We start from the raw sequence: 24,000 nt of genomic DNA, 5'->3' as shown, positions 1-24,000 counted from the left end.
CCCCACAAGTATAGTAAACCTCGAATTTTTGGTCCCCACGAAGATGGTAATACCCGTACACACACACACACACACGCGTTATACGGTCCTGCGTTGCCATGACAGCGTCTTTTGTTGCTAGTGGAGCTGAGGCTCAGATAGCTAACAGCTAACGTGTTTAACTCCAGCCGCAGTTTTCTGTCAGGATAATTAAAGTTTCCGGATCCCTGTGAGTCTGCGCAGTGCGTCGCGATGGTGAGTAAAGTTTTACTTTAACCGGTGTTTTTCTCAGTCATGTTGTTGTTAGCATGTTAGCTTAGCCCTCGCCTGTTATCCCGATGAGCGGAACGTCACGCGCCTCTTACGCTTCTGTCCTCAGCCGCCGAAGGCTAAAAGCAAGAAGAAGGGCGGGAACGTGAAGTCTTCCACGGTGATGGACGGTCTGTCCACGGAGGACATGTCCAAGGATCAGGTCAGAGCTGCTAACGGTGCTAACGTTAGCCTCTCACAGTGTGTGGAGGTGTGAGGGGGTCCATCAGGGGGTCCGCGGCCCGGCCCGGGCCACAGTCCAACACTAACAGGCCCGATTATGATCTAAAATAACAAGTGCACTGTCCACTTCATTAGGTACACCTGTAACCTCAGCCTGAAACACCACAATCAGAGGAAGTTTGAGGCTCTGTGTATTTCCTGCAAACTGCAGTTTTAAGCGGTACGTTTCAGTGACCTGAGTGTGTCTGACCTCCAGCTGGAGGAACACATCATCCACCTCCGGGAGGAGCTGGACCGCGAGCAAGAGGAGAAGAGCTACTTCCAGCTGGAGAGAGACAAGATCCAGGCCTTCTGGGAGATCTCCAAGAGGAACCTGGACAAGACGAAGGCCGAGCTGAGGAACAGGAGCCGGGAGAGAGATGAGGCTGAGGAGCGCCACCGAGTCGAGATCGAAGTGAGCTGGAGGTTTATTGTACCCTAATCCTGACTTGATCTCAACTTAGTCTTAGTCCTGACCCGTCCTTGGTCACTGTCCAGGTCTACAAGCGGAAGCTGAAGCACGTCCTGTCTGAGCAGCACAACGCCATCACTGAGCTGAAGATGGAGGACGTCTCTGCGTCCTCGCTGGTCGAGAAGAAGCACGTGCAGTCTGAGATCGCGCTCCACAGAAACGTTCAGGGTCTGCAGGCGGAGCTCACGGAGAAGAAGTTCCACATCGAGAGCCACGTCAAAGCGCTGCAGCTGGTGAGCCGCTGCCCGTAAATCTAAACACTTTCACACCTGGACACCTCGGTGATGTCACTTCCTCCTTCACAGAAACATCAGACGGAGCTGATGGAGCTCACCAACCACTACGAGCACAGGATCAGAGGTAAGAACATCTGTGAGCTCGGCGCCGATCACGTGACCTTTCAGCCCCGGGACACCGATCTCCTCGTTTCCTTTCCTTTGCCCCACGTGCACTCCTTCCTCTCCGTTCATCTTCCTTCATAACTGCTGCGGTTTCCCTCCCTGCGCAGACATCGAGGTGAAGTATCATAAGAAGATGCAGATGATGATCCAGGAGGAGAAGAAGAAGCGTCAGGCGGCGGTCGCCGAGCTCGACGAGAGGATGAAGAGTCGAGAGGCGGCTCTGATTGAGGAGCACGACCGAGCTCTGCGGAGAGTCGAGGAGCATTTCACGTCCACTCGGGAGAGACTGCTGACAGACCAGAGGACGCTCAAGGTGAGACCCGTGAGCGGGACGGAGACTTCAAGGCTGTGACTCGGGAGGCGTGCGGTGGGTGGAGCGATTCAGGGTTCTTACACATAAGCGAGTTCTTTACGAGGTAAAATATCTTCCGCCTGTTTGCTGCAGAAACTGAAATTAAAGGAAACTTGCTGTTAAATTCTGGGTCCTACATTTCCCATAATGCTGCTTTTTGTTTAGGGCTCACTGCTCGATAAAGCTGAGGCCTGCCAGCGGCGTGGCCGTCCGTCTTCACGCTGTTTCCTGTGTTTGGTAGGAGGAGCTGACGGAGGCGCAGAAGCAGCAGGCTCGGGCGTGCCGAGAGTTCTCCAAGGCTCAGGAGGAGAACAGAAGCCTGAAGGAGGCTCAGCCCGAGGCTCAGCGGGATCTGGCCGAGCTGCGCTGCCGGCTGGAGGAGCACAACCGCTGCAAGGCCCAGATGCTGGTGCGTTTCTAAAAGCTCCACCTCCCCCCACCATGGCGTTGATAGGCCCCGCCCCTGCTCCTGAGACTGCTAGCATCACTAGAATGGTGCAGAGCATTTTTCCTGTTAATGACTTTATAGATTGCGGCTCATTGGGAGAAAGCACCATCAGGTCACATGGTCGTGACCTCACGCCCCTCGTGGCCCAACTGTCGCTAAGCTACGAGTTCGCAGGAACAGAACCTGGATAACAAAACAATATTTTTATTGTTTAATAAATAAATAATAATTAATATAATAAATATATAATATAATAAATATAAATATTATAATATAAATATAATATAAATATAATATAAATATAATATAATAAATAATATAATAAATAATATATTTATTATTCATATTTTTAATTGTAGTCACAGCTCAGAATAATCCTTCTTTATCTCATCCTCTGAAACAAGCTGCTTTAGCTCCTCCCACTTTCAACTGACATTTAATATGGACGACCGGCATCAGTCTATTACAATAATAATAACATAAATGTAATCAATAGAAGCAGATGATCAATATTAAACTAAGCCAGTACAGGAAACAGATTCATGACCCAACAGGTGACGCTGAGCGGGAGCTTCACGCACCTGCAGGCGTCTCTTCATGAATCATCGGTTGTTTGGATCAACAGTCTCGTTTAAATATGTCACTGCAGACAAACGATGTTTGAGACGTGAGATGAAGTTTATAGGATCCACAGGAAGTTTGCAGCAGTTAATCTAAATCAGGCAGGTGCAGAGATTTGGGCGCCGCAACAGAAAAATCAGTATTTAGATCCGACCTTTGCAGCATTAACAGCCTCTGAAGGTTTCCTGTAGCTTCCAATGAGTCTGGATGCTGGTTGAAGGTGTTCTGGACCGTGACTGGAATCCACGCGACCCTCAACTTTAATGAGATTCCCAGTACCGGCACTGGGCCCATGGCCCCACAGCATGATGGGACCGCCACCAAATGGTACTGTGGGTAGTGTTTCTCTTGGCCTGCTGTGCACGCCGCCTCCTGTTACGTCCTCAGTTTTAGTTTCATGAGTCTCAGCAGTTTATTCCAAATTGCAGCTGGCTTTCCAGTCGTGCTGTAGCACAGCGGTCCCCAACACCCGGGCCTCGGACCGGTCCGTGAGTCGTTTGGTACCGGGCCGCTCAGGTGTGAAATGTATGGTTTTCAGGGTCTTCAGCGTTATTTTGTTATTGTTTTTATCGTTTACTCGGTTTTCCTGGGTCTTTTCACGTGTGTTATGAATAAATCTTCTTTTTTTCGGTACCAGTACTAGTTTTATTTTGTATTTATCTGCGACACCTTAAAGGCCGGTCCATGAAAATAATGTCGGGCATAAACCGGTCCGTGGTGCAAAAAAGGCTGGAGACCGCTGCTGTAGCATACCTCAGGCTTCTTCTGCGTTACTCTCTCATACAGCATCTCTTTGTGCACAGTGACACCATCTGCAGCCAGAAGGTGTCCTTCCCCTAAACCATGATGTTGAACAGTCTTTGTTTCCAGTGGTTTGAGGCTCCCATGTTGCCACTGAGAAGATGCAAAGAGGAGAAAAACTAACCTAAACTCCTGCTCTGTTGGATTCACCTGCATGTAGGTCAAGTGTGACTGAGCCCACCAAACAAATTCTGTTCCAATAAAATGGTAAATGTCCTGTTTGTGTACAGCGCCTTACTGGCCCCCAAGGACCCCAAAGTGCTTTACACAACCAGTCACACACTCAACAAAACAACAAAGGTGTTTGAACTTCTGCACCTGCCTAACTTGGATCAACTGTTGCTCACTTTGTGTAAACTTTATCTCACGTCTCAAACATCATCATGTTCGTCTGCTGCTCCAAACAACAGATGATGTATGAAGAAAAATCAAACGTGTGCACACCACTGTGAGTAACTGATGATGTCATCGCTGACAGGAGAGCCGGGCTCAGATGAAGGTCGTGGAGAGGGAACTGCGAGATCTGACCCTGGAGCACGACCTGCTGCTGCAGGCCTCTGAGAAGGTAACCCATCGTCTCCTCTCCCGCCTCCATCCATGATGTTGACGGTCGTGACCATGTCGGCGTCCCGCAGGTGCAGCAGGAGCGCGACGAGCTGCTGAAGAAGCAGAGGGACGCCATCATGGACGTGCAGCAGAGGAGCGAGCTGAAGGCGATGATGTTGGAGAGGAAGCTGGCAGCGCTCACCGAAACCTTGGAGAAGAAGGAGGCTCAGCTGTGCGCCGCGCTCTCGGCCTCCAGCGCCGATCCGACGGCAGCAGGCGGCGCCGCCGGCAGGCTAGAGGTAAAGATGGCGCTCGCACGTTTACAGGAGGCCAATCGTTAACGCGAAGACGTGCAGATAAACGCTCACATGTCTGACCTTTGTAGGCCATCGTGGAGCAGAAGCACAACGCCATCGCGGCCTTAAAGGAGGACCTGGCTCAGCGGCGTAAGGTGAGCGGTGGTGGGCGGGGCACAGCTCACCTGTCAGCAGCTCAGGTGGTGACTGACCGAGCGTTTGTGTGCAGGGCTACGACGAGCAGAGGGAGGGGCTGAAGACTTGAAGGGACGGCCTCCACGAACTCCCAGCAGCTCGGAAAAGAAGTTAAACTCTTTCAAAATAAAACGCACTTCCTCCTGAATATGTGACTTGTTCACGAAGCTTCTCCAATAATGTGGAAAGAAAGTTTCATCATTCTGACTGAATATTTCTGCTGTTTACAGACCTCACTGCTGCTGATCCACCAAAACAAACAAAATAAAACTTCTTTTGGTTGGATTTTGAGTTTTTATTGGTTTGCACTGAAATGTTCGGTTCTTTTCCCTTAAAGACAAACAGCAGGGGTTCACTCCGACACGAGGGCGGAGCACGAGGGCGGAGCACGATCGCTGCACGCTTAGCATGAAAGTGATGAATGTGCAGCTGTGAAACACGAGACGAAAAGAGAAACATCAGGATCCACATGTCAGCTTTTATTTAAATACACGGTCAATGTAGAAAAGTCAGTTATTAGAAACGCCGCCGTCACCGTTTCATGTTTTTGCTTCACTGAGCACCAACCTGGAGCTCCGCCTTCTTAACTGGTCTGTTACTACGGTAACCTCACAGCAGCACAAACACGTGCAGCGGTCCAGCTCAGGTGAAGCTCGAGGCTACAGCAGTCAGAGGCCACGCCCCTAATCATGAAAACTTTAACACAAGTTAAACATCGTCAGCTGTTATGGAGGAGACGGTCCAGAGAGCAACCAGTTTATCAGGCTGTAAAACTGTGATTCTTATTTGAAGCCCAGAAGTTAAAGTTTAAAGTTTTTCCAGTGATTCTGTAAAAGCAGTTTTTTTATTTTTATTTATTTTATTTGCTGTAGAGCTGAAGGTTTCACTCTTCTCATTAATCGTGGTCACAGTTTCTGATGATGAACTCAGTGTGCAGCTCAGGCTGCTTCAAACAGTTTTTTTCTGGATGATGTCACTGAGAGCTGGCTTGAAGTGGGCGGAGCTAAAGAAGACCGTCTCTCGTCATTCTTCAGACTCAATTAGTTAAACTGCAGGAATGTCTTAAAGACATAAAGACCTGGATGGCCACTAACTTTCTGCTTCTTAACTCAGATAAAACTGAGGTCATTGTACTCGGCGCTGAAAAGCTTAGAAATATGGTATCTAAGCAGATTCTTACTCTGGATGGCATTACCTTGGCCTCCAGTAACACTGTGAGGAACCTTGGAGTCATTTTTGACCAGGACATGTCCTTCAACGCACATATTAAACAAATATGTAAGACTGCGTTCTTCCATTTGTGCAACATCTCTAAAATTAGAAATATCCTGTCTCAGAGTGATGCTGAAAAACTAGTTCATGCATTTATCACTTCCAGGCTGGACGACTGCAATTCATTATTATCAGGAAGTCCTAAAAACTCCCTGAAACACCTTCAGTTAATCCAAAAGGCTGCAGCAAGAGTCCTGACAGGTACTAGAAAGAGAGAGCAGATTTCTCCTGTTTTGGCTTCCTGTTAAATCCAGAATTCAAAATCCTGCTCCTCACATACAAGGTCTTAAATAATCAGGCCCCATCTTATCTTAATGACCTTGTAGTACCATATCACCCTATTAGAGCACTTCGCTCTCGCTCTGCAGGCCTACTTGTTGTTCCTAGAGTATTTAAAAGTAGAATGGGAGGGAGAGCCTTCAGTTTTCAGGCCCCTCTTCTGTGGAACCAGCTTCCAGTTTGGATTCAGGAGACAGACACTATCTCTACTTTCAAGATCAGGCTTCAAACTTTCCTTTTTGCTAAAGCATATAGTTAGGGCTGGACCAGGTGACCCTGAATCCTCCCTAAGGCTGCGTTCACTCTGCAGGTCTTGATGCTCAATTCCGATTTTTTGATCAAATCCGATTTTTTTGTCTGCTCGTTCACACTACAAATAAAATGTGACAGCAAACGCGCTCTAGTGTGAACGCTCAAAGCGGCCGCATGCGCAAAAGAAGACGTCACACACAACGCGCTCTGTTTAGACCCAGACCAACAGTATTGTTTGTTCCTCTTGTTTGTTTAGAGGAGCGCTGCTTCAAAGGATAGTTGCAGATTTCTGTCAGAATCTTTCACCTGCAGTGTGAACGTAGCCTTAGTTATGCTGCAATAGACGTAGGCTGCCGGGGGATTCCCATGATGCATTGAGTTTTTCCTTTCCAGTCACCTTTCTCACCCACTATGTATTAACAGACCTCTCTGTATTGAATCATATCTGTTATTAACCTCTGTCTCTCTTCCACAGCATGTCTTTATCCTGTCTTCCTTCTCTCACCCCAACCAATCACAGCAGATGGCCCCGCCCCTCCCTGAGCCTGGTTCTGCTGGAGGTTTCTTCCTGTTAAAAGGGAGTTTTTCCTTCCCACTGTCACCAAAGTGCTGCTCATAGGGGGTCATATGATTGTTGGGCTTTTCTCTGTATCTATGAAGCGCCTTGAGGCGACTTTTGTTGTGATTTGGCGCTATATAAATAAAATTGAATTGAATTACACATAATGTAGACGCCTCACAGTAACCGTCCAGGTTCAGTGTGATCATTCACCTGTGTCGTGACAGTGCGGCGCTCAGCGACACAGAGCTCCGCCTCCTGATGGTTGCAGTGCAAACCCAGAGAAAGCGTCGCTGTGACAAACAGAGGAGCTCTTCTGAAACGAGTGAAGGTTTAATGAAGTGATTCTAAAACCGCTCAGACCCACTGAGCGCGAGCAGCTGAGCGCGTTACATACAGACCACGCATCGTGCAGAGTGCCACAAACACTCGTGCTGAGCAGCAGCTGATTGGTCGAGTCTGACGACAGCAGGGAGCCGGAGAGGAAAAGCTGACCTGCGCGTTTTCCCCGCTCCTGACCCGCTGAGGCGCCGGGAAAAAGGCACCGAGCAGTTCTGTTTATGTTTTGGTTTGTCAGAGGTTTCCGCCGCCCTCTGATGCGGCGCGGCGGTCAGCCGGTGCCGTGGCTACTGTACTCGAAGACGCCTTTCTTGAAGAACGAGGAGAAGTCGCAGACGTCTCGTTTGGACAGGTGGAAAAGGCCGTCTTCGTCCGCTCGGAGGGGCGAGCTGGAGGACGACAGCATCACTCGGAACAAGTTCCTCAGATAACGCTGCAGGGAACCACAGAAGAAGAACGTCGGCGGTGTTAGTGAGCCAAAACATTAAGAACACTCACAGGGTAAGAGCAGCTGGCTCTTATCAGACGTCCTCACCATCCTCACCATCATCAGTGCTCTTTGACTCCCGCCCTCGTTATGGTAGCCCCACCCCCACACCGACCACAGCCAATCAGCTCAAACCCAAAAACTTTACGTTTGAAGTGAAAACTTCATAGAAAATAAAACACGTCCTGGTCACCTCTCGTCAGATTACTGTAACGCTGTTCTCCCTCAATCAGCCCCAAATGTTCCTCCACGTACCTCCAGGTGATTCCGCCGCTCGGCGACCATTCGCTCGTCCCGGTTTCCAAACAGCTTCTTTGGCGGGAAATCGAGAGCGGCGAGCTGAAACAGAGAGTTCAGAGACGATCACCTGGCGCCAGAACACTGAGAATAAAAGTATAAGCTCTTCATCAGGACGTCTCTGTGACGGATCTGTAAGGCTGAGAGGAACCTGGACCGACACCAGGTGAGTTCAGGTGACTGTGGAGCCCCGTTTGGTTTCCTGCTGCTGCACCAGCCCCTCACCACAAAGACTCAAACCAGCAACTCAGGCTGCTTGAAACAGTTTTTTTCTACTCTGGGATCTGGATGATGTCACTGAGAGCTGGCTTGAAGTGGGCGGAGCTAAAGCAGACGGAGGCTGAGCTGAGATAAAGGATTTGAGAAGCTTTGAGGCTTCGACTCGGAGCTCGATTTGTCGCAGCACTCACAGCCCAACCGTGATCTCGGTAACGTTCTGGGCGTAAACACAGAAACGTATTTTTTGCTGCTTTGCTCTGTAAACTAACAGCTGATGACGTGTCTCACCTCTGGATATTTTAACTTCAGGCTCTTGTGCATTTCCCGGAAGCGGCTGTAGCGTCTGAACACCGTCCACGTCTCGTCCATCACAGTGATCTGACCAAAGAGAAGCACATGAACATCGAGATGATGGACACCAAATCTGAGCTCGCCGATCTACTCAGCCAGTCTACAAGAATGACACATCTGGATACCAGTGAAGACGAACCACCAGTTCACTACGAGTCTGTCAGAGGAACATTTCTACAGAAAGTTAACCTTTCAATGGCGCTGCCTCTGACCGACAGCTGGATGGTGACACAGGCGGCTGTAGCTGCTAGCTTCACCTGAGCTGGACCTCTGCACGTGTTGTTGGGGTGTTGTTAGCTGCTGTGAGGTTACCAGCTGTGGGTCTGCTGGGAGACTAACTCCGCCTACAACTGGGCGAAAGGTGGGAAACCCAACGGCAGGTCGTCAGTCCATCACAGGGCTCTGAAACTAGTCGCACATCCTGTTTATCTAAGAAACAAGCTAACGACGCCAATCGCACAGGAACAGGCTGACGATGCAAACAAAGTGCGTCCACCCTGCCTCACAGCCACGCGGCGAGCGGAGACCGCAGGAAGTCAATGCCATTTCACTACTTTAAGTGAAGGCGAGCAACAGATCCAAGCGGGCGTGACCTGAGAGAAGCTCTGCTCAACTTCGAGGTGAGCGATTGAAGCAACGACCAATGAGAGTGCAGGACGCTGTAAATACGTTAGAGGGTTACCAAGGCAACCAGACCCTGGAACGTCTAAAAGCAAGGAGTGAATCGCTTCCAGCGTGGACGCAACTTTAGTGACGGCGGTGGCTCTCGTCTCGACTTTGGCCCGTGGCGATGGCGCTGCGCAGACTGCGATCAAACGACGGTTTCATGTAAACAGCTGAGCTTTTAATCAGAAATAGTTATTAACAAACGCGCTACGAGCAACCGTTTACCCCCGTGCAAGTCAAAGATGCAACTCAAATTCTTCTAAAGTTCAAATTTCAGAAAGAAACTAAAAGTAAGAAATGAAAATTGTGGACGTTGGCAGCGTCTTCGGGGTCACTTTGTTCTTGTATTTGTTTTGGTAGCAGACAGAGACACATTATTTACTTCATACTGACGCCAACGCACCACATCTGGACTTCAGACTTGAGAGAAGGCAAAAACAAAGTGGATGTGCGACTGAGGCAAATGATATAAAGCGCCTTGAGTGCTCAGAGTAGCAAAGTGCTGATTAACCCTTTAAGACCTACCATAGAACCAAGTCTGCCAGAGCTTATATTAAACTTTTACATGCTGTGGAGCCATTTTTGGGAGCATTTCAAGTTGCTATACATCAATACAACCATTACAGCCCAGATTTTAATAATATGTCTGCATTAAGTGCATAGTAATTACATACATTGCAAAAAAGTGCAATAAACTACAAAAAAATTGAAAATCGTTTTTGTTTTTTTAACATATATTTCTAGTTAGAGAAATTTAAGAGGCTTATCCCTCAAAACTGTAAATACAAAAAAGTTGCACAAAATAGTTTCCCACCACAGGAAATTTATTTTAAGTGTCTTCATAGTTTTATTTTTGAAATACACCAATTTTTATATACTGCAGGAAAAACGAAAATAAATATTATAATGCAAATTTGCAAAAAAGCAGCATATGCATCAAAATAAACTATTTCCAGCAGTGCAATATGAGTCCTAAGCATCCCAGAAACGACACAGAAAGTCATAAAGTCAAAGATAACTTTTAAAAACACCAGTATAGGCTCATGAGGCCCTGATGGTAAAAAACTACATTTCTGCGAAAATGACATCACTTCCGGTTTCGGGCAGGTAATGGTGATAGTTCGCGCTGACCGAGGACAAGCTGATGGCATAAGATGTAAGTACAACTCCTCCGGTTTCACATGCAAAAAAAATTATTGCGCTAGCTCACGTGGTTGCAGAGCTACCGGGATTTAAAAAAAGTTAGCAAAACAGAGCGTGCTGCTCTGACCGGCTTTAAAGGGTTAAGAACCCGTGAATTTAGCATTTAGTTTCTCATGGCCGTCGCCCAGGTTCCCCCTGTGAGCCCTGCCCCTAACGCCGATTCACCAGAACACCCCTGCCCTGGTTTTTGAAAGTTGTTCTATGAACTCTTGACAATAAACGTTCGGACCTGCTTCATAAACACAGCGTGAGGGTCGCAGGTCGTCACAGCTTCAGGGACCATGACCCTGACACTGTACATGTGTACCTAATAAAATGCACAAGCAGTGCAGACGCAAGCATGAAATCTCAGTTTTAACATGCATTTAGACAGAATCTGTGATTGGACTCACCTTCACCTCGAACTCAAAGTGCTCATCCTTCCCCTGCCCGCGGAGAACGTATCGAGGAATGCTAAGTTTAACAGGCTCCTGGAGGCCGCCACAGCTCGTCCCGGGAGGACGAGACACCAAGTGCTGGACAGGAAGTCGTTGGAAAAGAGAAGGAAAAAAGAAGTGGAGGGTAAAAGGCTGACTCTGAAAATTACAATCAGGAAATTGTTCATTTACAAACCCGTTATAGCCAAAAACCTCCAAACAAATCAGAAATCAAACCAAAACTTTATTAGTCGGTCAGCACCCCAACATCATGTCTCTGCAAAGAAATTACACATGAAGTAACACGAACATGGAGCCTCTACAGTCTACATGGTGCCTGTACAAACAAACAAACCATTTGACGAATAAACGGCTGCATTTCTGTATCATCAAAAGTTAAAAAGTTTACAATTTTATTAAAAAAATAGAAAAATACTTCAAGATGACCTTTTAAGGTCCAATTTATTAATTAGAATTTATGTAACATCTTAAAATAAACAAACACAAGCACACTGTGTCCAGGTGATGCTGGGCTTCAGGTGCACAGGTGATTAATCAGAGTCTGAGCTTCTGAGGAGCAGCCAAAGCATAACTTCCAGGATCCACACGGACCTCGATCAGAAGGAAGGTCAGCCGCGCCGCGTCCGAACTGCACCGCTCTCTGCACGGTTTGCGGTTTGGGCTTCATAAAAACAAAGTCTACCACCACGCAGGTGTCGGTCTTCTTCACGAGCAGGCACCTGATGTCAGAGCGCTTGCGGAGTTTGACTCCTTGAAACTGTGGGTGGGTGGGGACCAGACTGGATCCCCGCGGCACCGGATGGAAGACGCCATCCTCTCGGAGAAGAGCTACGTGGGTGTCCGTCAGGAGGAACTGGGAGATGCTGTCCCGGTGCACACAGGTAGAGCTCTTCACTTTGACGCTGGTGTAGAGCAGCGGACAGACGTTAGCAAGTGAAGGTTTGCCGGGACCATCCATGTTCCCGTGGATGATGTAGAGCAAGTCGGCGAGGACGCGCTTAAATCTGGAAGTGATGTGAAGCCCGCTGTCAAGGACGACGTCAGGAACTCTTGAAGTCCAATCCAGAGAGATTCCCATTAGGTCGGCAGAGAGCAACGGCTGGCGTTCAGTCTCTTCAGGGATCTTCTCAGGAAAGAGAGCATTCAGGAGAGCCCTGCAGAAGTCCTGAGTGAGCTCTTTGCTGTACGTGAAGACAGCTAGCACGGCGTCTTCGGTGCAGCCCGTTAGGCGGATGTGCTGCCCTGCCAGACTTATCTGGACTTCCCGGATTTCTTGGAGTTTAAAGCGGTGAAAAATACTCAACATGTTTGTAGAATCCGTCCTCGCTGAGAGAACGATTAAGTCCGTCTCTGACAAAAGCAGACAGGCGGGTTTTGGGATGGGTTTCTCACAGTTAGCTGCTCGGAGCCAAAACAGACTCAAAACCTCGCCAAAATTCTCCCGAGGAGCCAGAGATTCCAACTTTTCCAGGATCCTCTGGGATGAAAATGTCAGTAGCTCAGACAAAACAGCCGGAAGCTCGACCAGCCTCTGATGAAACACTTCTGGACTGGTAACTCTCGAGGAGGACACGGATCCTTCAGGCCAACCAGAGATGTTCGGGATCAGCGGAGCTCCAGGATTCTGCGGGAGCCTCAGCTCACAATCCTTCGACAGATCTACTGAAGCGCCTTCGTGCTCGGCTGCGATTGAAGGATTCGGCTCTTGGTGAAGCCGTGTTTGACGAATCAGCGGCAGCTCTTTGGATATCGTGCTCACGTCAGGGAGGACAACCTTCATGTCGCCTGCGTGAATGTTTCGAACGATGTCCCGTGTGCCCTGAAGCTTCCTACCAGCATCTTTATACGCCTCGGACAGTTTGTCAGCAAAGTAGCCGAAGACGAAGCTCCTATTGGCCGTCACTTTCTCTGCTTCTGCTTCCAGTTCTGGTTTTGTTTGACCGCTAAAGGATCCCATCATCTGCTGCTGACTATCTTGTAACCACTGAATCACCGAACTGATGCGTGACCTTGAGGAATCATCAGTGGGCGGTTTCGTCTCTGCTCTCCCTGAATCACATGTTTGGGATTCAACCTCCGAGTTAGAAAACGAGCGTCCATCGTGAACCTCCTGCTTTTCACCACGATCATCGTCAACACAGCAGGTGGAATCACTTCCATCGGATTGGTTGCTGTGCTGGTCCGGGTGCACTTCTTGCTCAGTTTTGTGTTCGGCGTTCAAACAGTTGAGGTCACAAACCGCTCCGCCCACTTCTCCTTTGCTGAGGTCATTGTTTTTAGGAACTTCCACTTTTTCAATGTCTGTAGATTTTTGCGTTTCTTCTCTTTGTACGAGACCACGTTCTGGTTCCTCTGACATGTTTTTGTGGACATTAGGACAGACTGCCTCAAACTCCAGGGAATGCTGGAAGCTAGACCCTCTGGCTCTCTGTGTGCACAAGGGGGGAGTCCGTGACTAAAGTGGAGGCTCTAGGAATTATGCTGAAGTTCATAATCCACCCACTGAGAATTACAGTTCCTCCATCACCAGGTGCACAGGTGGGATGTAAGTGATTTAAATCAATAAGGTGAAGGTTTGTCATGCAAATTAAACTGACAAGTGCACGAAAACTTCTTGAAACTCAAACACAGGTAGAAAAGCATTTGCAAACAGTTCACTTCCAGGGGCAAAGGTCGTCAGCTCATCTCAGCTTTGACTAAAATCATCTGCAAATACTGTTTTACCCAAGTTTGCACAGTTTGAAAGGAAAGACGTTTGGATCATTTCTGCTTCCCATGCTTTGGTTGACATCATAAAGCAGAGAGTGAGCTTTCTGTTCTTCCAAAAATACAAAAGATAAACCAGCTGCAGGGTTTCCCTGTGATGTTTAAGCTGAAACTGGTTTAACTGGTACCAGCTCCTACTCTAGGATTACATGCACAACGCAGTCTTCTAAAAAAAACGTTTAGCCAGCAAAGCTAGCTGACACAAAGCTAAAGCGGCCAGCAGGGGGCGACTCGTCTCCTACACTCGTGTGGTTTTATCGTCTCAGTTTCTGGTTTCAGGTCCTTTTGGTTCGTTTTAGACGCTGAGAATCAGTCAGGGCTGATTCAGGGCGGGTCTAAACTAAGCTGTGAACCTACGAGCTCGGTCATCACATCTGGTTTCAAAAGACCAAGATGGAAACAGCAAGAAAGCTCCGTCTGAGGCTCAGAAATAAATACGTTCATTAATTCATTTAAAAAACAAACTAACCGAGGTGGTCTATGTCCATCTTTATATAGTGAGTATGAACAGAACTACAGGTGAGCATCTGAACTTGGAGGGTAAACTGTATTGACATGAAGCCTGCTTCGAGTTAAAGTGAAAGGATCTCTGACCTCTGAGGACACGCCCAGTTTTGGCGCCAAGCTGATGACGACAGGGGTTAAAAAGATAACTAATCCCTCGAACCCTCGGCTGAACCTCTGGGTTAAACGCCGCAGCTGGAACATTCGCTTCTCTGTTTGAACATTTAAAGAGAAAGCCCATTCTCTGTCTCCTTTCAAATTAAAAGCATATTTATCACTTTAGGATAGTCTGATTAAATTAAGGGCATGCACGAGGCACATCTGGAACACGCCTTAATAACGCGGCAGGATTCGACCCTGGTCTTACCTGATACTTGAGCTTCCTCGGATTAATGTTTGGGAGCTTTTCATCCTCCTGAAAACAATAAAAACAAACGTCAGTGTCTCCAAACATAATGTGTTTGTTCATAGTCGTTATTTATGATGACAGGAGAAAGGTTAAATAAACCCAGGATAAATGAAACCCAGGGAGAGGAAATCTGGGGACTCGTGCAGATTAGAGAGCAGGAAAAGTCTGATGGTGGGAATGAAGGCTGGAGGATCCTGGTCTTACCTCATCTGTCAATCTAACAGAGCTACAGTCGCTAACCTCCTCCTCCTCCTGCAGGGTCAAAGAGCTAAACATCAGTTCTACAGAAAAACCTGGATTTATTCATCCGAACTTTGCTGGAGACGACAACAGGAAGCAAAATCTGCACATGGTTGGAACGACAATGAAGCCGCTGGACTGAAAACCTTTATTTGAGTTTTTAAAGCTGAATTCTGATCAACCTGACAATTAATCAATAACACTGCCAATCAGAATTTCAGAGTAAAAGCTGAATGAAGGTCAGCGGTGGGATGAAGCGCCTCGAGGCGACTGGATCAGATTTGTGCCAACGACCCAATCACAGGACGCGCCGACCGCCGTTCTCGGGCGCTCGGCAGGTTAAATGTGGGCGTGATGAAGAGTGCGGTGCCTCTTACTCGCAGCGACTCTGTGGACAGAGACAGATCCATGCTGCTGCCGTTCAGGAGGTTCATCTTGCGTAGCCGCCGCTGGACTTCCTCCTCGATGTAGGCGTTTATCCTGCAGGGCGCACACACACACACACAGTGAACACGGGGAGGCGGTCCCTGCAGAGTGAGGCGGGGCTTGGTGTGGCGTACCTGTCGTCGGACAGCGGCAGCAGCGTGTTCAGACCCTGGATGTGACTGGCGGGCGAGCCGCCGTGACCCGCCCGCTCGTCGCCGCTGATGGAGTGCGTCCGGCTGGTGTCGTCGCCCTCGCTGATTCGCTGCCGCAGCTTCTGGATCTCGCGCTGCACTCTGCACACGAAACACACAGTGAGCCTTCAAAATAAAAGCCCCAGCAGGAATAAATAAAATGTGCAACTGCCGGATTAAACCGGTCGGAATCCGTTTCCATAGAAACCTCTGCTGGTCCAGCTCCGCCCCCGTCCTCGGCGTCCTGGCGACAGAGCTCTTGCTCCTCTGCTCCTCTGCGTCGGGCTCGAGGGAGACGCTGCGCCTCAGGGCGGAGTGCCTCCTCTCCAGCCGGGCCACGGCCTGCTCCATCGCCTCCCTCTGCTGCTTCTCCTTCGACTCCAGGATCTCCTTCTCCTTCCTCCTCACCTTCTCCTCCTGCCGCGCCACGTTGGCCGTGAACTCGTACGTCTCCTGGAGCTGCTGCAGCTGCCGGGCGCTGTGCCAGTGGAGGCTCAGCTTCTCCTCCTTGTCCTCCAGCTCCTTCTCCACCTGGAACAGCGTGTTGTCGAGCCCCGGGGATCGGTCACAGTTCCCGTTGCCGCCGCCGCCGCTGCGCTCCAGCAGCTCCGAGGCTCTCTGCTTCTCCTCGGCGAGGGCGGGGAGGAGGCCGTCGGCGAGGTTGGCGAGCTGCCGCTCCTTCAGCTGCAGCCTGTGCTCCGCCTGTCGGAGGAGCTGCTCCTCGTGGCAGACGGCGGTGGCGTCCTGCGCTCCCTTCTCCTGCGTCTCCTTCAGGTGCTGCTGGCGCTCTCTCAGGCCGTGGGTGAGGAGCAGCAGGGCGCCGCGCTCGGCGGCAACCTCCTTCTCCAGGCGCTCCCTCTGCTGCCGCAGCCCCTCCTCCAGCAGGTCCAGCTCCTTCACCTGAGCCGCCTTGAAGTCGGCGTAGCGGCTCTGGGCGGCCCGCGCCTCCTCGCCGGCGTCCTCCACGTCCGGCCGCTCGGCGGCCTCTTTGGCGCGGAGGAGGGCTTCTCTGATCTCTGCCAGCGCCCGCTGCTCCTCCTCCAGGCGGCGGGCGTCCTCCCGGGTCAGCAGGGCGGTGGCGGCTTCGTGTTTCTCCCTCAGCTGCTCCTCCAGCCGCCCCACCAGACTCAGCTGCTCGCGCTCCTGCTCCTCCAGCCGCCGCCGCTCCGTCTCCAGACGCACCCGCTGCTCCTCGCGCTCCCTCTTCAGCCGCTCCAGCTCGCGGTAGATCTCCGTCTGCTCGTCCTGCTCCTCCGCGCGGTCCGCCTCGTGCTCCTGCGGCTCCTTCCGCCGTCGCCTCCGCTGGAGATCCACCTCACTGACCTCAGAGCGCCGCTCCTCCTCGAAGCGCTCCTTCTCAGCCAGGAAGTCTCGCAGCCGGCTCTCGATGTCCTGGCTGCGGCGGTGGAGGCTCTCCTCCTGGCGGAGGATCCGCTGCTGCACCTCCTCGGACTCCTTGCGCTGACTCTCCACCTCCTGCTGGAGGCGCTCCAGCTCCGCCTTCTCGCTCTGCTGCTTGGCCTCCATCTCTTTGATCAGCCTCCTGCGGGAACAAAGCAAACGTCACCTGAGCCGCCTCCACCAATCACAGAGCTGGTCTTCAGGTGGGCGGACTCGTACCTCTTCATCTCCAGCTTCTCCAGCTCTTCTCGCTGCTGTCGCTCAAACTCCAACCTAAGAAACAACACACCTCCGTCAGCGTCCTCGCAGCGCCCAAAACGCACAAACACACACAGCGAGCGGCGGCGGCGGCACGTCAGACAAACAGCGTGGGATGAGACGGCGACACGTCTAACCTCACAGACAGAAGCAGGAAGCTGGTGAGCAAATCAACAGCGTGGATGAAGCAGACAGTGAGGTGGAGGTGAGGAGGGACGAGTCGACACGTCTTTGGGTCAAAACGGGACAGACAGGAAGTGCACGGCTACCTGAGGAAGACGGGGCCCTTCTCAGTGAAGAGGCTGTCAACGGGACAGGGACACAGTTACTTCCTTCAATCACAGCAGACAGAAAGTCCCGCCTCCTTTAGCTACTCCTCAGGTGTGTCAGGTGACCTCGTCTGAGGCGTCGTCAGACGTATTAGAAATAACGGCGTTTCCTCCTCGAACCGCTGCAGCTGCTTAAAATATAAGATGACTGTAACAAACTGGACAGAGCGAGGTGTCGCTACTCAGCCATTATTCACAGCGACGAGAAGAACGATTGGTCTGCGGCGCGGCGCGGCGTTAAGGATCAGACCTCTGCAGAGGATGTCGGTCGAGGGCGGCGAGCTCAGCGGACGTCTCTGCGTTAGAGACGCTCGGAGAGGCGTGGCCGACCGAGCTGAGCTCGCTTCAGACGGCGGCTGTTCCTGTTTAATTACTTTAATCATCAGACGCGAGTAAAATAAGACGCCGTGACGCACGCCGTGCTAACCTGCAGCTCTGAACTCGCTGCTGGAGCAGCCGATGACCTGCTGACTCATCCAGCCTCGGTCGTCTGAGCGCTCTCACGCCGTTTGAAGTCGGCTCGTGTCTAAAAGCGAGCTCAGAAACGTCCCCTGACGCTCGGACACGGCAGCGTGCGTGCAGCGGCCGTGTGGTGATGGCAGCGAGAGATCTGGAAACTGAATAATGGAGAAACGGCTTCATGCAGAGCAGCTTCCTGATGGCGTCACTATTTTATTTAAGTTCAGTGATGTAAGGCTGAGGCCACGCCTCCTCCATCAGGAGGAGGCGTGGCCGTCCGCTTCACACGGACTCAGTGTGGAGGACAGAGCGAGGAGGTGCTGCAGGTGCAGCCACTGCTCTGTTTGCAGAGTCGCACAATCAGAAATCACAGCCTGCGCTGCCCGAGCCGACAGGTCAAAGGTCAGCTGGTGTGTGACATCATCGCTCCATCAGCAGCCACTGCATGAAGCTCCTGATGGAGCCGAGAAGCTGATGTTCACCCCCCTCTGTGTGTGTCTGTGTGTCTGTGTGTGTGTGTGTCTGTGTGTGTGTGTGTGTCTGTGTGTGTCTGTGTGTCTGTGTGTGTCTCTGTCTGTCTCTGTCTGTCTGTGTGTGTGTGTGTCTCTGTCTGTCTCTGTCTGTCTGTGTGTGTGTGTGTCTCTGTCTGTCTGTGTGTGTGTGTGTCTCTGTCTGTCTGTGTGTGTGTGTGTCTCTGTCTGTCTGTGTGTGTGTGTGTCTCTGTCTGTGTGTGTGTGTGTGTGTGTGTGTGTGTGTGTGTGTGTCTCTGTCTGTGTGTGTGTGTGTGTGTGTGTCTCTGTCTGTCTGTGTGTGTGTGTGTGTGTGTGTGTGTGTGTGTGTGTGTGTGTGTGTGTGTGTCTCTGTCTGTGTGTGTGTGTGTGTGTGTGTGTGTGTGTGTGTGTGTGTGTGTGTGTGTGTCTCTGTCTGTGTGTGTGTGTGTGTGTGTGTGTCTCTGTCTGTCTGTGTGTGTGTGTGTGTGTGTGTGTGTGTGTGTGTGTGTGTGTGTGTGTGTGTGTCTCTGTCTGTCTGTGTGTGTGTCTCTGTCTGTCTGTGTGTGTGTGTGTGTGTGTGTCTCTGTCTGTCTGTGTGTGTGTGTGTGTGTGTGTGTCTCTGTCTCTGTCTGTGTGTGTGTGTGTGTGTGTGTGTGTGTGTGTGTGTGTGTGTGTCTCTGTCTGTCTGTGTGTGTGTGTGTGTGTGTGTCTCTGTCTGTCTGTGTGTGTGTGTGTGTGTGTCTCTGTCTGTCTGTGTGTGTGTGTGTGTGTGTGTGTGTGTGTGTGTCTCTGTCTGTCTGTGTGTGTGTGTGTGTGTGTGTCTCTGTCTGTCTGTCTGTCTGTGTGTGTGTGTGTCTCTGTCTGTCTGTCTGTCTGTGTGTGTGTGTGTCTCTGTCTGTCTGTGTGTGTGTCTCTGTCTGTCTGTGTGTGTGTCTCTGTCTGTCTGTGTGTGTGTGTCTCTGTCTGTCTGTGTGTGTGTCTCTGTCTGTCTGTGTGTGTGTGTGTGTGTGTGTGTGTGTGTCTCTGTCTGTCTGTGTGTGTGTGTGTGTGTGTGTGTGTGTGTCTCTGTCTGTCTGTGTGTGTGTCTCTGTCTGTCTGTGTGTGTGTGTGTGTGTGTGTGTCTCTGTCTGTCTGTGTGTGTGTGTGTGTGTGTGTGTCTCTGTCTGTCTGTGTGTGTGTGTGTGTGTGTGTGTCTCTGTCTGTCTGTGTGTGTGTGTGTGTGTGTGTGTCTCTGTCTGTCTGTGTGTGTGTGTGTGTGTGTGTGTCTCTGTCTGTCTGTGTGTGTGTGTGTGTGTGTGTGTCTCTGTCTGTCTGTGTGTGTGTGTGTGTGTGTGTGTGTGTGTCTCTGTCTGTCTGTGTGTGTGTGTGTGTGTGTGTGTCTCTGTCTGTCTGTGTGTGTGTGTGTGTGTGTGTCTCTGTCTGTCTGTCTGTCTGTGTGTGTGTGTGTCTCTGTCTGTCTGTCTGTCTGTGTGTGTGTGTGTCTCTGTCTGTCTGTGTGTGTGTCTCTGTCTGTCTGTGTGTGTGTGTCTCTGTCTGTCTGTGTGTGTGTCTCTGTCTGTCTGTGTGTGTGTCTCTGTCTGTCTGTGTGTGTGTGTGTGTGTGTGTGTGTGTGTCTCTGTCTGTCTGTGTGTGTGTGTGTGTGTGTGTGTGTGTGTCTCTGTCTGTCTGTGTGTGTGTGTGTGTGTGTGTGTGTGTGTGTGTGTGTCTCTGTCTGTCTGTGTGTGTGTGTGTGTCTCTGTCTGTCTGTGTGTGTGTGTGTGTCTCTGTCTGTCTGTGTGTGTGTGTGTGTCTCTGTCTGTCTGTGTGTGTGTGTGTGTCTCTGTCTGTCTGTGTGTGTGTGTGTGTCTCTGTCTGTCTGTGTGTGTGTGTGTGTCTCTGTCTGTCTGTGTGTGTGTGTGTGTCTCTGTCTGTCTGTGTGTGTGTGTGTGTCTCTGTCTGTCTGTGTGTGTGTGTGTGTGTGTGTCTCTGTCTGTCTGTGTGTGTGTGTGTGTGTCTCTGTCTGTCTGTGTGTGTGTGTGTGTGTGTGTCTCTGTCTGTCTGTGTGTGTGTGTGTGTGTGTGTGTCTCTGTCTGTCTGTGTGTGTGTGTGTGTGTGTGTCTCTGTCTGTCTGTGTGTGTGTGTGTGTGTGTGTGTCTCTGTCTGTCTGTGTGTGTGTGTGTGTGTGTGTCTCTGTCTGTCTGTGTGTGTGTGTGTGTGTGTGTCTCTGTCTGTGTGTGTGTGTGTGTGTGTGTCTCTGTCTGTCTGTGTGTGTGTGTGTGTGTCTCTGTCTGTCTGTGTGTGTGTGTGTGTGTCTCTGTCTGTCTGTGTGTGTGTGTGTGTGTCTCTGTCTGTCTGTGTGTGTGTGTGTCTCTGTCTGTCTGTGTGTGTGTGTGTGTCTCTGTCTGTCTGTGTGTGTGTGTGTCTCTGTCTGTCTGTCTGTGTGTGTGTGTGTGTCTGTGTGTGTGTGTGTGTGTGTGTGTGTGTGTCTCTGTCTGTCTGTGTGTGTGTGTGTGTGTGTGTGTGTGTGTGTGTGTGTCTCTGTCTGTCTGTGTGTGTGTGTGTGTGTGTGTGTGTGTCTCTGTCTGTCTGTCTGTGTGTGTGTGTGTGTGTGTGTGTGTGTGTGTGTGTGTGTGTGTGTGTGTGTGTGTGTGTCTCTGTCTGTCTGTGTGTGTGTGTGTGTGTGTGTGTGTGTGTCTCTGTCTGTCTGTGTGTGTGTGTGTGTGTGTGTGTGTGTGTCTCTGTCTGTCTGTGTGTGTGTGTGTGTGTGTGTGTGTGTGTCTCTGTCTGTCTGTGTGTGTGTGTGTGTGTGTGTGTGTGTGTCTCTGTCTGTCTGTGTGTGTGTGTGTGTGTGTGTGTGTGTGTCTCTGTCTGTCTGTGTGTGTGTGTGTGTGTGTGTGTGTGTGTCTCTGTCTGTCTGTGTGTGTGTGTGTGTGTGTGTGTGTGTGTCTCTGTCTGTCTGTGTGTGTGTGTGTGTGTGTGTGTGTGTGTCTCTGTCTGTCTGTGTGTGTGTGTGTGTGTGTGTGTGTGTGTCTCTGTCTGTCTGTGTGTGTGTGTGTGTGTGTGTGTGTGTGTCTCTGTCTGTCTGTGTGTGTGTGTGTGTGTGTGTGTGTGTGTCTCTGTCTGTCTGTGTGTGTGTGTGTGTGTGTGTGTGTGTGTCTCTGTCTGTCTGTGTGTGTGTGTGTGTGTGTGTGTGTGTGTCTCTGTCTGTCTGTGTGTGTGTGTGTGTGTGTGTGTGTGTGTCTCTGTCTGTCTGTGTGTGTGTGTGTGTGTGTGTGTGTGTGTCTCTGTCTGTCTGTGTGTGTGTGTGTGTGTGTGTGTGTGTGTCTCTGTCTGTCTGTGTGTGTGTGTGTGTGTGTGTGTGTGTGTGTGTGTGTGTGTCTCTGTCTGTCTGTGTGTGTGTGTGTGTGTGTGTGTGTGTGTCTCTGTCTGTCTGTGTGTGTGTGTGTGTGTGTGTGTGTGTGTCTCTGTCTGTCTGTGTGTGTGTGTGTGTGTGTGTGTGTGTGTCTCTGTCTGTCTGTGTGTGTGTGTGTGTGTGTGTGTGTGTGTGTCTCTGTCTGTCTGTGTGTGTGTGTGTGTGTGTGTGTGTGTGTCTCTGTCTGTCTGTGTGTGTGTGTGTGTGTGTGTGTGTGTCTCTGTCTGTCTGTGTGTGTGTGTGTGTGTGTGTGTGTGTGTCTCTGTCTGTCTGTGTGTGTGTGTGTGTGTGTGTGTGTGTGTCTCTGTCTGTCTGTGTGTGTGTGTGTGTGTGTGTGTGTGTGTCTCTGTCTGTCTGTGTGTGTGTGTGTGTGTGTGTGTGTGTGTCTCTGTCTGTCTGTGTGTGTGTGTGTGTGTGTGTGTGTGTGTCTCTGTCTGTCTGTGTGTGTGTGTGTGTGTGTGTGTGTGTGTGTCTCTGTCTGTCTGTGTGTGTGTGTGTGTGTGTGTGTGTGTGTGTCTCTGTCTGTCTGTGTGTGTGTGTGTGTGTGTGTGTGTGTGTGTCTCTGTCTGTCTGTGTGTGTGTGTGTGTGTGTGTGTGTGTGTCTCTGTCTGTCTGTGTGTGTGTGTGTGTGTGTGTGTGTGTGTCTCTGTCTGTCTGTGTGTGTGTGTGTGTGTGTGTGTGTGTGTCTCTGTCTGTCTGTGTGTGTGTGTGTGTGTGTGTGTGTGTGTCTCTGTCTGTCTGTGTGTGTGTGTGTGTGTGTGTGTGTGTGTCTCTGTCTGTCTGTGTGTGTGTGTGTGTGTGTGTGTGTGTGTCTCTGTCTGTCTGTGTGTGTGTGTGTGTGTGTGTGTGTGTGTCTCTGTCTGTCTGTGTGTGTGTGTGTGTGTGTGTGTGTGTGTCTCTGTCTGTCTGTGTGTGTGTGTGTGTGTGTGTGTGTGTGTGTCTCTGTCTGTCTGTGTGTGTGTGTGTGTGTGTGTGTGTGTGTCTCTGTCTGTCTGTGTGTGTGTGTGTGTGTGTGTGTGTGTGTCTCTGTCTGTCTGTGTGTGTGTGTGTGTGTGTGTGTGTGTGTCTCTGTCTGTCTGTGTGTGTGTGTGTGTGTGTGTGTGTGTGTCTCTGTCTGTCTGTGTGTGTGTGTGTGTGTGTGTGTGTGTGTCTCTGTCTGTCTGTGTGTGTGTGTGTGTGTGTGTGTGTGTGTCTCTGTCTGTCTGTGTGTGTGTGTGTGTGTGTGTGTGTGTGTCTCTGTCTGTCTGTGTGTGTGTGTGTGTGTGTGTGTGTGTGTCTCTGTCTGTCTGTGTGTGTGTGTGTGTGTGTGTGTGTGTGTCTCTGTCTGTCTGTGTGTGTGTGTGTGTGTGTGTGTGTGTGTCTCTGTCTGTCTGTGTGTGTGTGTGTGTGTGTGTGTGTGTGTCTCTGTCTGTCTGTGTGTGTGTGTGTGTGTGTGTGTGTGTGTCTCTGTCTGTCTGTGTGTGTGTGTGTGTGTGTGTGTGTGTGTCTCTGTCTGTCTGTGTGTGTGTGTGTGTGTGTGTGTGTGTGTCTCTGTCTGTCTGTGTGTGTGTGTGTGTGTGTGTGTGTGTGTCTCTGTCTGTCTGTGTGTGTGTGTGTGTGTGTGTGTGTGTGTGTCTCTGTCTGTCTGTGTGTGTGTGTGTGTGTGTGTGTGTGTGTGTCTCTGTCTGTCTGTGTGTGTGTGTGTGTGTGTGTGTGTGTGTCTCTGTCTGTCTGTGTGTGTGTGTGTGTGTGTGTGTGTGTGTCTCTGTCTGTCTGTGTGTGTGTGTGTGTGTGTGTGTGTGTGTCTCTGTCTGTCTGTGTGTGTGTGTGTGTGTGTGTGTGTGTCTCTGTCTGTCTGTGTGTGTGTGTGTGTGTGTGTGTGTGTGTCTCTGTCTGTCTGTGTGTGTGTGTGTGTGTGTGTGTGTGTGTCTCTGTCTGTCTGTGTGTGTGTGTGTGTGTGTGTGTGTGTGTCTCTGTCTGTCTGTGTGTGTGTGTGTGTGTGTGTGTGTGTGTCTCTGTCTGTCTGTGTGTGTGTGTGTGTGTGTGTGTGTGTCTCTGTCTGTCTGTGTGTGTGTGTGTGTGTGTCTCTGTCTGTCTGTGTGTGTGTGTGTGTGTGTCTCTGTCTGTCTGTGTGTGTGTGTGTGTGTGTCTCT

The 24,000-nt window shown here is 50.4% G+C and overlaps 2 protein-coding genes across 7 annotated transcripts in view; one reads left to right on the top strand and one right to left on the bottom strand.

Annotated features, from left to right (window-relative positions):
* Positions 1-67: 67 nt before the first annotated feature.
* On the top strand, positions 68-4,927 carry LOC102782822 (dynein regulatory complex subunit 4-like). 2 transcript variants are annotated; one of them, XM_087842293.1, is made up of 11 exons: positions 69-234; positions 359-451; positions 728-925; positions 1,009-1,215; positions 1,288-1,342; positions 1,491-1,696; positions 1,977-2,144; positions 4,084-4,170; positions 4,241-4,450; positions 4,537-4,602; positions 4,677-4,927. In XM_087842293.1, the coding sequence occupies exons 1-11, from the start codon at positions 232-234 to the stop codon at positions 4,710-4,712; spliced, it is 1,329 nt and encodes a 442-aa protein (XP_087698419.1). In that variant the 5' UTR covers positions 69-231; the 3' UTR covers positions 4,713-4,927. The 2 variants fall into 2 exon arrangements, with proteins under 2 accessions (XP_087698418.1, XP_087698419.1); XM_087842292.1 differs by having other exon boundaries at positions 68-234; positions 4,537-4,927.
* A 1,968-nt stretch (positions 4,928-6,895) lies between these two features.
* Positions 6,896-24,000, bottom strand: part of kif16ba (kinesin family member 16Ba) — a 38,119-nt gene continuing 21,014 nt past the window's right edge. The window contains exons 18-29 of one of the 5 annotated variants that reach the window (XM_087842240.1): positions 17,468-17,500; positions 17,160-17,213; positions 15,748-17,082; positions 15,483-15,641; positions 15,299-15,402; positions 14,887-14,936; positions 14,641-14,688; positions 11,549-13,431; positions 10,959-11,085; positions 8,635-8,724; positions 8,086-8,169; positions 6,896-7,776 (exon numbers count right to left, since the gene is read on the bottom strand). In XM_087842240.1, the coding sequence (XP_087698366.1) occupies positions 7,615-7,776; positions 8,086-8,169; positions 8,635-8,724; positions 10,959-11,085; positions 11,549-13,431; positions 14,641-14,688; positions 14,887-14,936; positions 15,299-15,402; positions 15,483-15,641; positions 15,748-17,082; positions 17,160-17,213; positions 17,468-17,500 (4,129 nt within the window). In that variant the 3' untranslated portion in view covers positions 6,896-7,614. The remainder of the gene's footprint in view (positions 7,777-8,085; positions 8,170-8,634; positions 8,725-10,958; positions 11,086-11,548; positions 13,432-14,640; positions 14,689-14,886; positions 14,937-15,298; positions 15,403-15,482; positions 15,642-15,747; positions 17,083-17,159; positions 17,214-17,467; positions 17,501-24,000) is intronic. The other 4 variants (XM_087842237.1, XM_087842239.1, XM_087842238.1 and 1 more) reach the window with 4 other exon arrangements.

Source organism: Neolamprologus brichardi, chromosome 6 (assembly GCF_056152115.1).
Source record: "Neolamprologus brichardi isolate AB-2024 chromosome 6, ASM5615211v1, whole genome shotgun sequence".
Lineage (NCBI taxonomy): Eukaryota > Metazoa > Chordata > Actinopteri > Cichliformes > Cichlidae > Neolamprologus > Neolamprologus brichardi.
The sequence above is the reverse complement of the archived record's forward strand: the minus strand, read 5'-3'. Positions and strand labels throughout refer to the sequence as shown.

What these genes read in the sequence shown, in the direction of transcription:
- LOC102782822 (XM_087842292.1), top strand. An exon ending in AGGACATGTCCAAGGATCAG is followed by an intron (nt 452 to 727) that starts GTCAGAGCTGCT and finishes TCTGACCTCCAG; the next exon opens with CTGGAGGAACACATCATCCA. An exon ending in GCTGCAAGGCCCAGATGCTG is followed by an intron (nt 2,145 to 4,083) that starts GTGCGTTTCTAA and finishes CATCGCTGACAG; the next exon opens with GAGAGCCGGGCTCAGATGAA.